The sequence below is a fragment of the Acomys minous genome, assembly GCF_964271855.1.
Source record: "Acomys minous genome assembly, chromosome: 18".
Lineage (NCBI taxonomy): Eukaryota > Metazoa > Chordata > Mammalia > Rodentia > Muridae > Acomys > Acomys minous.
Window position 1 is genome coordinate 2240922 of NC_140501.1, and position 12272 is coordinate 2253193.

General features: G+C 50.0%; 1 protein-coding gene across 1 annotated transcript in view; it reads right to left on the reverse strand.

Moving 5' to 3' along the window:
- CLYBL (citramalyl-CoA lyase) overlaps positions 1-11449 on the reverse strand; it is a 211671-nt gene extending 200222 nt beyond the window's left edge. Inside the window, exon 1 of the mRNA XM_084767908.1 lies at positions 11364-11449. Within this exon, the coding sequence (XP_084624034.1) occupies positions 11364-11419 (56 nt within the window). The 5' untranslated portion in view covers positions 11420-11449. The remainder of the gene's footprint in view (positions 1-11363) is intronic.
- Between the last annotated feature and the right edge of the window lie 823 nt (positions 11450-12272).

A 12272-nucleotide genomic window follows, 5' to 3' on the forward strand; every position in this document is an offset into this window, starting at 1 on the left:
CGAAAAAATCAGGTCTCCAAGGACTGAGAGATGGCTTCAGAGGTTAAGAACACTTGCAGACCCGGACAGTGGAGGGGCACGCCTTTAACCCCAGCACTCGGGAGGCAGAGGCAGGTGGATCGCTGTGAGTTCAAGGCCAGCCTGGTCTACAAAATGAGTTCAGGACAGGCAAGGCTACACGGAGAAACCCTGTCTCGAAAAACGAAAAACACATTAAAAACAAAAACAAACCAACACCACTACCACCAAGAACAACAACAAAAAGAACACTTGCAGAGGTCCCTAAGTCCATTGCTAAGACCGCTCACAGCAGCCTGTAACCGGTCCAGGTGATCTGCCGCCCTCTCCTGGCCTTCATGAGCGCTGCATGCCCTCGGCGCACAGCCGTACACACAGGCAAAACACCCATACGCTTAAAATAACTGAATCTTTTTTTGGTTGGTTGGTTTTGAGACAGAGTTTCTCTGTGTAGCCCCGGCTGTCCTGGAACTTGCTCTGTAGACGCTGGCTTTGAACTCAGAGATTCCAACTGCCTCAAGCGCTGGGATTGAAGATGTGCACCACCTTCACCCAGGAAATAAATGAATCTTAAAAGATTAAAAAAAAAAAAAAAGATCTTACCAAGTGTGGTAGTATGCACCTTTAATCCCAGTATTTGAGAAGCAGAGGCAGGTGATTTCAAGACCAGATGGTGTACACAGTGAGATCCAGGACAGCCAGGGTCACATACTGTTTCAAAGTAATAAAATAAAATCTAAAAAAGAAACAAACAGATATCTATTTTTCTAAGTCCAAATCTGAGGATCAGCATAAAATGTAGGACATCTAAGTCCTCTGTGTGTGCGTGTGCATGTGTTATATGTAGATGCTGGTGTGCACATTCATGTGTGTGCCCATGTGTGTGTGGAGGCCAGAGGTCAATGTCAGGTGTCTTTCTCAATCAAGATCCACTCGCACCTCCCCCCTCCATTGCTTTGTGCATATATATCTTAATTAGTTCACTGAAAACGTCATACAATGTTCTTCGACCATCTCCTTCCCTCAGTGTCTTCCCCCACACACTACACTTTGTGTCAGGTTCCCACCTCATGGAGGTTCCAGTCCCTTCTCTCCCTCCACCTTGTTTTAGAGGTGGTGTCTTGTTCCTACTGCTGCTCTGTGTGTACCACCGCCTGCTGTTTCCACGCCCGGCTTCCCAGGGGAAGCTGCCATTACAGACGTGAGCTGCATCATCATCATCATCATCACCATCATCATTATTATTATTTTCTTTCTTTCCTTTTGAGTGAGGGATTCTCTGTGTAGCCCTGGCTCTTCCGGAACTCACTCTATAGACCAGGCTGGCCTCAAACTCAGAGGTCTATGTGCCCTTGCCTCCCAAGCACTGGAATTAAAGTTGTGTAGCACCATGCCCAGGTGGTGATGGCGGCGGTGGTATTTTCAAACTCTGGTCAAATTGAGCTCAAATAAGCTCAATAAGAAATGAGATGCCCCAGGTTGAGCCAAAATACCTCAAAGCTTAAAAAGCCATTTTATATTTCTACATTTCTGAATTCTTCAGGGTTCTCTTACTTGAGGGCAGTAGTTCCTTCCTTTTTTTCCTCATTTCTTTTTTCACTCTCTCTCCCTCTTTCTCCAAGTCTCAGGTAGCCCAGGCTAGCTTCAGACTCATTACTTAGCTGAGCATGAGGCTTTCTGATCCTCCTGCCTCCACCAAGCACCACGCTGGGTTTCTACAGTGCTGGGGATCAGATCTGGGCTCTGCACACCGGGCTGGGCGCTGCTCCATCAGGTCGGCAGCTCAGGAATGCCTTTCCTGACATCGCAACTTTAGCTGGGTTGTTGGTTCGAAAGCAGCAGATGAGCAGGCCTAACGTTGGGGATATTTGCATATTCCCCGGAAGGAGGTCAAACAGACCAGACAAGAAATAAACACCTGACCCTCTGGGAGAGGAAGCTGGGAGAGGCTAGACCACGTGAGGAGGCACAGAGGCAGCTGCGGGGTGGGGGGGTGGGGGTGCGGTAGGTGGGGGGGGGGGTATGGGGGGTGTGCGGTGGGGCAGGTGCTGCGCTTCGGTGACCTCCCCGGTGGGTGGCATCTGGCCTGAGACCTAAGGAGCTAAATGTCCCAGGCTGGCACACAGCAGAGCCAGGCGGCCCAGGGCAGCGAGGAGAGGGAAGGGTACAGTGCGACTTAAGTCTCTTATCAAGTCTTAAGCAGACCATTCATAGGGCGGTGTAGACGTGTGTTTTTCATTTGTCTTAAAGGACGAACAGGAAAACCCGCCCACCTAGCTGAGAAAAGCGGCTTGTTTGTGAGGGCGCCCTCCTCCGCAGAGATCGGCCACATCTCCGTAGCTAGAGCGCCCTCCAGTGTCTCCGCCGTGAGCTACAGTTGGCACGGGGCCTGGGCGCTTCCTTTTTTATGCTAAACTTTTAATTTGTATGAAACCTATTACTGGTAAGTGAACCCTCCCCTAGGCCGGTGTGAGGTCAGAGAACAAGAGAGGCCTCCACTCCTAACCAGTGTGTGTGTGTGTGTGTGTGTGTGTGTGTGTGTGTGTGTGTGTGTGTGTGTGTGTGTGTGTGTGTGTGTGTGTGTGTGTGTGTGTGTGTGTGTGTGTGTGTGTGTGTGTGTGTGTGTGTGTGTGTGTGTGTGTGTGTGTGTGTGTGTGTGTGTGTGTGTGTGTGTGTGTGTGTGTACGCTTTACTGTCTTAATGACCCATATACACTTAAATTTCCTCAAAAGATCTGTAGAGGGAGCTGTATTACAGGGGAAAGAGGCCATTTTAGAAAGGCAGAACTGTTTAGTTTTGTTTCTTTTCTGAGACAGGACTTCGTCCACGCTCACTCTGCAGCTGAGGCCGGATGCTCTGGTGACCTCCCCGGTGCTGAAGTGTGAGGGGATGAGTCTCCCACGTCCCCAGATGGCGTAAGGAGAGAACCAACCGCTGCAAATTGTCTCCTGATGTCCACACAAGTGCCCCAGTGTAGGGCTCAGAGACGCCCACGCACGCCCATGCACACATACCACACACACCACGCACACACCATACACATCACATACACGCACACACATACACAATCCATACCCATCTCACACACACACACCACACACACAAACCATACACACCCACCATGCACATAACACATACACACACGCACACCACACACACACTTCACACACACCACACTCATGGACACACACACACAATTTTTGAAATACCATTTAAAAAGAGAAAGCCATCAAGATGCACAGGGCACACACGTGCTTGCCTCCAGGCCTGATGACCTGAGTTCTGTCCCAGACATAAACCGTGGGAAGAGAGAAGCTGCTCTTGAGGGCTACCCTCTGCCCTCTCCCCCGAGCTGCGCCGGCAGCACCCGTGTGTGTGCACGGTGCGTACAGATAACACACCTGTAATCTCAGCACTCTGGAGGCAGGAAAATCTGTGCGTTTGAGGCCACCTAGGCTATAGGACAGCCAGAGCTGCGCTGTGAGGCCATGTCTCAAAAACAAAAACAAAGAATTGTAAGTTTTAGAAAATGAATAAATTAAGTATGGCTCTCACGGAGGGGGGCCGAGGGATAATAAAGTGGAAAGTGTTTGTTGTCATTTAAATTTTCCAGTACTGGATGGTTCTGTAAATCAGTATCTGAAGTGTCCTGTGGCCACTTGCAGACCACCAGCATTCTCCGCAGCTGCCACGGGCTCCTGCATGCAGAGTGCTTATTAAAGCCGCAGGGACGCTGGCTGTCGGCTCTTTATTATTAATGGGCACCTCTGTGGCTCTCGAAAGCCTCGCTAAGAGAAAGACATGGCCTACTAGTAAGTCAGAGTGCCACCCGGGGCAGACAGGCAGAGGCAGGGGTCTTTGCGTGCCTGGCACTGCCAGCTCTGTGACCACATTTTAGACTTCTCTTCCCAAGCATGGGCCTGTTAATACCAAAGCAGAGGGGCAGGAGGGCAGCACAAGGTGGCCTGCGTCCACGGCAGCATCAACAGATCCTTCTGCGAGGTGACCCCACAGCAGTCACCTAAGGGCAGCAAAGGCTCTGAGCCCGCAAGCTGAGATGCCAAAAGATGCCTCCAGGGGTCCCCAGGAGGCTACCCCTGCAACGCCCAGCAGAAGGGAACTTGGGAATAGAGTAAACGAACAACTGTGGTTATGGTCATAAACACAAGCATGCACACACATTCTAAAACAATCAGGAGGAAACTCTCAAAGATGGGCTGGCACACATGTGTGCGTGTGTGTGTGTGTGTGTGTCATGTGGAGCAATACCACCAAAGCATCTGCATTATTAGGTTAGTATCCTAAAATAAGAACAAAATAAAGTAAAAATAAATAACAAACACTTCTCTAAATCCGGTGGGAGGAAAAATGAGACAAAAGGAAGCTCAACGCTGGGGCCCATCTATTAACTGGGTCATTTGAGAAAGTTATTTAATTGGTTTAGTCCATTTTCTGTTGCCGTGCCTATGCTGTAGAGCGGGTAATTCACAGAAAAGTCCATTGCTGATGGGTACGATGGCGCATGCGTTGGTGGACAGGATGGCGCACACATTGATGGGTATGACGGCGCATGCGTGGAATCTAGCATCGAGGGTCACAAATTGGAGGCCAATCTTAGACGGTGAGACCTTGTCTCAAAAGCAAGCGAGAAAGAAAAGGGACTATAGCTTTCCTCACATTTCTGAGTGCCGTCTCCATGAGTCATTTCATGGCAGCCGGAATGACAGCGGCAGCGAGAGCGCTGGCTGGGGCCTGTCCGGTGCGATCCTAGGCATCGCCTGTGCGTGGTGCCTGGCAGCCTAGCCTGATCCTCAGTGCTGCAAGCAAAAGAGACGGAGCAGGAGAAGCTAAACTCACATTTATTTATGTGTTACTTAACTCTCTACTAATGCTGCCTATCTAGATATTTAGAAACAGGGTCTCACATAGACCGGGATGGCCTTGAACTTCCAATCCTCCTGCCTCCACCCCCAGAGTACTGGTATTGCAGTGAGTTCCACCATGGTCAGTTTGGGATACCTGCTAGGCAAGCACTACCAACAGAGACACACCCCAGCCCCGCCCCCGACCCGCTTTCATAGCAAAGCCACTCCCTTTACAGAATATCCCATCAGTCCACTCGCGGGACAGAGCAGTCATGGCCTAATTACCTCTTAAAGGTCCCACCTCGCAACGCTGTTGCTCTGGGGTTGCATTCCCAACACGTGACTTTGAGGAGCACATTCAACCGCAGCAGCAAGCCATAAAAACAACATGAAATAAAATGGAGCTGCTTGAAGGTGGTGGATTTATATTCATACCCAAGTGACCTATATGAAAACACAAATGCCATTTCCTCCATAATATCTTTATTACCTAATAAAATTCTAAACCTGTTGAGAACATGAGCAAAGTGTAGAAAAACAAGTGAGCTATGCCGAACACACCACAGCAGCTTTTAGCTGCAGGAAAACTGTATTGTTTTATAATTAGCAACTTTTTCCCCCTTAATAAAATTCATCAGCCATAGCAGTAGCCCCTCCCCCAAGGAGCCCAGCTCTACCCCAGCTTTCTCCCTGCATCTTCTTGGATAACTGAATCCCTGGCCTGGTGTGGCAGTGCGCAAGTATTGGGAGCTAGAGGCAGGCCAGTCTGTGAATGCAGGGTCAGCCTGGGCTACATAGTGAGTTCTAGGCCAGCCAGAGTTACATAGTGAGACTTTGTCTCAAAAAACTAAATAATGAGGCCAGCCTGGTCTACAAAGTGAGTCCAGGACAGAAAAGGCTACACAGAGAAACCCTGTCTTGAAAAAAAAAACAAAAAACAAAAAAACTAAGTAATGAAAATAAATATGCATAAGCATATACAAATTACAACAATGCACTACTGAATTTGCAACAGTGAAGCCAGGCAAAAGGAAAAAAAAAATAAAGACAGATACATATAAGTTGTCAGAACATGATCCAAAAAAGTTGTGTGAGAATTCTGAGTGCTTGTGAGAAAACTCCAAGAAAACAAGAGTCTTGTGACTTCAGTGTTGTTCTTGGAGTGTGTTTTCTCACTCTTCCCAGGTGCATCAAATAGCCTGAGTCCCACCAGCTCTCGAGTGGGGAACAGTGAGGGACATTTCTGCATCTCCTGGGATGAAGTAGTGTAAGTCAAAGCTAGGTTGGATCCATGAGGACGGAATGGTGGTACACGCTTGGCAGCATATGACTGCCTATAAAAACAAAGTTCTGGTGCGCAGCGCAGCCCGGGCAAGGAAGGCCTCTGTGTGTTATGCCAAGCGAAGGAAGCCACAAACCCAGGGGTGAACACTGTACAAATGCAACATCCAGACCAGATAAATTCTGAGAAACAAGGCCACTGAGCAGCACAAAATGCTGTGAGTAAACTGCTGGTGTGTGTGTTACCACTGTAACTGTAAACTCTATATTCAAAGTAGCTAAAATAGGAAACTTGCGCGCGCGCACACACACACACACACACACACATGGGGCTAGTGAGAACACACATACATACACATGTCTCCCCCCCCCTTTTTTTTTCAGACAGGGTTTGTTCCTCTATAGACCGCTATCTGTTCTAGAACTCACTCTGTAGACCAGGCTGGCCTTGAACTCACAGAGCTCGCCTGCCTCTGCCTCCCAAGTGCTGGGATTAAAAACATGCACCATCACTGCCCAGCATGCCTCCATATTTAAAAATGACTTATTTTATGTGCATAAATGATTTGTCTGCATGAATATCTGTGGATCATTTGTGTGCAGTGCCTGAGGGAAGCAAGGGGGGTACCAGATCCCCTGGAATTGGAGTTCCTGGTTGTGAGCCCACATGTGGGTACTGGGAATTGAACCCAGGTCCTCTGCAAGAGCAGCCAGCGTTCTTAACCGCTGAGCCATCTCTCCGATCTCAAGACTCAAGATTCCTCAGATGTTAATTCTTCCGACTTACTATATAGACCCGAAGCAATACCATCAAATCCTAGCATGTTAGTCTGTGGTATTAACAAACTAACTCTGAAGTTTATGTAGAAAAAAGCAAAAGTCCCAGAAGAGCCGTCACAACACAGCAGACAAGGCAGGCGTAAAGAGAGGGCGACGTCTGGAAAGCAACAGAAGCATCGTCAAACTGTGGGACAGAGAGCCCAGAAAGACCTACTGATGCTCCCAGCTGATGATGCTGGACAACGAAGCAAGGATGATTCCTCGACAAACTGAAGGGGCCATAGACTTGAGATAGTACACCACACTGTTGACCTTCCAAAACACAGTACAGGAAAGGGGAACTCTCAAGATCCACGAGTGATACGTGGGACCGCATTAGAATTAGACGCACTTTCTCTTTGAAATACACTCTAGAGAGAATGCTGAGAAAAGCCACAGACTGAAGGAAAATACTTCCAAGATACAGATCTGATGACAAACTGTCGCTGATACACACCGACAACAAGAAAACTCAACAGCAAGCAAAGGGCCAAAAAGTCTCCACTGTCCACTAGGCTCACACAGGCCCAGGAAATGTACCCTCCTGCTGACACCACCTAGACGACGTAACTCTGACGTTTCCCAGCTGGGGCTAGTGAGAACCAGCTCCCACACACTTAGAGGTCATGGCCGCCCCACTTCAGAGACAAACTGAAGCTCTGGGTGCTTTCCTGTGTTTCCAACTGGCGAAACTCAGAAGTTCCTAAGACTCCACTCTTATTGGATGCGGCTCACTTCCTAGGACTGCTAGGGTGGCTCGCAGAAGCCATGGAGACTGACTCCTAGTGGGGATGTTCTGCAGGGTGCAGATGAGCAGCCAGATGGAAGGCTGCGCAGGGCAGGGTGTGGGGGAAGGGCAGGAGCTTCAACGCCCTCTCCAAGCACACCTCCACGTGTTCAGCAATCTGGATGCTCTCCAAACCCTGGCCTTTCGGACTCTGATGGAAGCTTCCTTGCAGACATGATCAATGACCTCATTGGCTACTCAGGAGCAGCTCAATCTTCACTCCCATTGGCGGTGGCACCACATCCCTTGGGCTTTAGTGTTTTAGTCAGGGTTTCTCTGCAGTGATAAAACTGGAAAGGGTTTGTTTTCACTTACAACTCTCAGGCCACACATTATCACTAAGGGAGCTCAAGGCAGGAACCTGGAGGCAGGAACTGGGGCAGAGGCCATGGAGGGACACTGCTTACTGCCTTGCTCCCTCTGGATTATTCAAACAGCTTTCTTATACAACTCAGGACCACCTGTGCAGGACCCACCCCCCAAACAGGCTGGGTCTGCCCACACCAACTGTTAGTTAAGAAAATGCCCCACAGGCTTGCCTACAGACCAATCTTATGGACACATTTTCTCAGAAAACTCAGGCTTAGGCTTAGTTGATAAAATCACTCACCAGCACAGGTGAGCCTTAAAGTCACACCGTGGACTTCCTGAGAGGGGCCGAACTCCAAAGACTAGCAGCCCCCCAGACACTCTAGTCACTCAGGAGAGTCCTGTGGTGTAGGCCTCTGTTGCAGGAAGCACTGCTTACTATATCACACGACCCAATCAGAAATTGGCAAATAATTGAGAGGAATTTACAAAGAATATACACAGATGAGCCGGATGCAATGCCGAACCCCTGTAAATCCCAGCACTCGGGAGGCAGAGGCAGGCGGGTCTCTGTGAGTCTGAGACCAGCTAAGCTGGTCTACAGAGTCCAGGCCAGCCAAGGCTACACAGAGAGGAAACCTTGTCTCGAAAAACAACAAAAAGAATATACACAGATGGCAAATCAACATTTGGAAGGTTTCACAAAGGCCTGACCCCGGTGACACCCTGCCTCCGGGAAGGCCACACCTCCAGTTCACCGCCTGGGACCAAGCACCCAAATATATAAGCCTCTGGGGGCACGTTCTCATTCAATCCAGCACAGCGCCATTCGAGGGGATTTCAAGTTCAAACAAACTGAAAGCAAGATGCTACAACGGCACCCTCATTAGAAGAATTGAGTGTTCTTTAGCCAACAATGACATATTATAAGTCTGCAAAGCATCAGGGCTCTCATTCACAGAAACAAACAAACAAACAAACAAAAACCGGTGCAGCTACCATGGCATTTCCTTTTAAGGCTAAACACAATCTTCTCAAGCAATTCAACAGTCACATTAGTAGGTAATTATGTCTATACACAAACCTTTGCGCACACACCTAGTGAACACTCATGCACAATCAACAAAAACTGGAAGGGACCAGCACCCTTCAACAGCAGAGCGCATAAACCGCCTGAGGTATAGCATACGACGGAGTGTTACTCGGCAGCAAGAAGAAATGAGTTATTAAATCATGAGACACATGACGGAGTTTCACATGCATACTGTTAAACAAAAGAACCCAATCTAAAAAGACTACACACCGTGTGGTTCAAATTCTATGCCATTCTAAAAGGGGATGGACCAGCAATCACAGTACATGTTACACAGGCCTGACAACCTGGAGCCCACAGTGGAAGAATCAGCTCCCGAGAGCCTCCTGGAACCTCCACACATACACAGTATGTACATGCTGACCCCTGTACATACATACGTACATACATACATACACACATACATACACAGTAAATAAATAAATGTAAAAACTAAACCGTCTATAGGTAGAGGTACCTGGGAAGAGTGCAGACGCTGGAAAAAGCACATGGCTGTACACCAATGACAAAAGGGCTTTGAGGAAAGAAAAGGGCGCTGACCTGAGTATTTCTAGGAGTAAGACTGGAGGGGAAGCACGCTCCGTCCTCTACCGGATGGAGTCCTTCACGATGAGTGTGCACTAGCAATCCTAATACCGCAGCATATGCTTGCCAGGATTGGACAATTGGGTAAATGTATGGTGGACAGTGGGAGCCGCCAGGTTTCTTACTGTTGTGGTGGTGATTTACACACAACCTTAGGGAAGCGCTTAGAACGGTCCCTGTAGTGATGTATTGGAGCTGGAGACGTCTTAAGAACCCATGTGTAGCGTGGTCAATGGCTACAGATGGTTGTATACACCTATTTTGATAGATTGGGGGGGGTGTTCATGTTCCCTTCCTTGAAATTTGGGTAATTTATATACATCCAGCACGGCCACAGGCAGCAGCATGGGTAACAGAAGTCTAGAACTCGGGGCAAATGCTGGAGGACTGGGGACAAGGATCAAGACTGAAAGTCTGGAATGGCCCCTGCCTGCCCAGCAATGGGTCAGATACTTGAAAAATGAGAGCGGAGCCCACCAGAAGGAGCCCCGCCCTGTCCAAAGCTGAAATTCAATCCTACAGACATCGCGATTAAAGCCAGCATCACTTAACTCTAGTGGGCTCCGGAGGACCACTGAACTTAACACAATTGGCTCACCCTTAGCAGGGACGCAAATATGTGATGGGGGCGGGGTCAAAGCATTTCACATTAAGCTCCAAGACTGTTAGAAGTGGTGACTGTGCGGGGGTCATTACAAACCACAGAGACCAAGGGACCTTCTCTGTAGGCCAGGGAACATTTCCTTAGCCGCCACTCTGGTTCCAGGACTGAGTCCCTGAGCAGGATGCACGGTCACAGGTGATGGAGAAAGTGGGGTGCCTATAACCATGTGGGTTTGGGTGAATCATGAAGCGCAAAAGATGTAGAAACCACTAGACCATGAACCAACTTGGCTCCATGGGACTTTGAGACGGCCACCGGAGCTCTTGGACCCTGTTTTCTCATGACAATACAGGAGGCCACCGGGCATGTCCGGTCTCTGTCTGTGACAGTCTACCGATCTTTTACCAGTTAGTATGGCTGTGCTGTAGGCCAGGCTGGCCTCACACTTGCTGCGTAGACATGCACAGCCTTGAACCTTCATCCTCCTGCCTCTGCTCTCCAAGATCTGGAATTACTTTCAAATATTTACTCCAAAGCTGACGACATGAGACCAGCTGTCTCTTGTTAAACCAAAGAAAATTTCAAAATATATAAAAAACATTATGCTTTTTGTTTTCCACCTAAAAATTTCAGTGTTTTTCATGAACCGATGTTGGCAAAAGCTCACTGAGACCCTGAGCCGTCTTTACTAGGTCCAGAGACCAAACATCTGGGAAGCGCTGTACTTCACACAGGAACCCGGTGTGCTGCCGACCAGCTCCAGCAGAGCGCCCTACAAAGTCGGCGCGCCACGTGCCGCGGGCTGACAGCCCTGCCTTTCCAGCACCATTTGCACCCATTGCCCGGGTCGCCCTCCCACTGGGAGGCAGCAGCTGCAGCGACCTTGGCAGAGGTCAAGGACGGGAGGCACAGAGGCTGCAGGCCGGAGCACCCGTGCAGGCTCCCGGGACCTCTCTGGCCACCGCCTTCGCCGCGCGGCGGGTACTGGGGACCTGAACTCACAGCCTGGGCAGCGCCGCCGCTCCGCGCACCGCGTTCCGCAGCACACACAGCGCCATCTTCCCGACGTGGGCCGCCCTCGCCCCGCCCTCGCCAGACCGGCCACGCCCACCGCCCGATCACGGCCCCACCCTGGCCACGCCCAATGTCTTAGTCCGGCCTCGCGCTGGCCACGCCCCGTCCCGATGGCCACGCCCCCTCCTCTGCTCTCCAGTTGCTCTAGGCCCCTCTTCTGGTCTAACCCTTGGTTCCTTTCTCCCGGTTCTCCCCGCGGAGGCTTTGGTGACCGAACCCGAGTCTCGCCGCACTTCTGAAGCGAGTTAGGGAAATTTGGATTTTCTCTGGCAGGGCTGATTCAGATTTCCGAAAAGCTTCTGTTTTGTTTTCGTTGTCAACGTGCCTCTGACACAGTCGGTGAGCGAGCTGCACGAGGTCCGTGCGAATAGGCTGCAGCTGGGAAGGCGCAGAGTCGCGCAGGCTGGGGACCCACAGAGCCCCCTTTACTGCCCGCGGGCCTTCCAGAAACCGAGGGAGGCTGGGGGTCCAGCAGGCAGGGCAGCGCACACCGGCCTGTCTCCCCTAATCCAGTGTTGCCCCACCTAGTGTCTGGTCCTTTCCACGGTCTGGCTGTGCAGTTTTATCTGTTTCCGTTCGTTGTGAATTTACACTTGAAAACGTTGTGGGAACTGGATTTTTTTTTTAAAGTTACATCCTAGAAGCCCTACGCAGCCAAGGTGGGAACCTGGATGCGGGATATGCACGGGGCTGTTACTGCTTTGTATGTGATACCAACAGGGCAAACTATTTGACGCCTCTGTGAGGCCCCCACACCCACCTCGGTCTCTTGCCTGAACCCGATAAAGACCACTCCACTTTCCAGTCTCCACCGCAGGCCCCAGCCTGTGCGCCCAT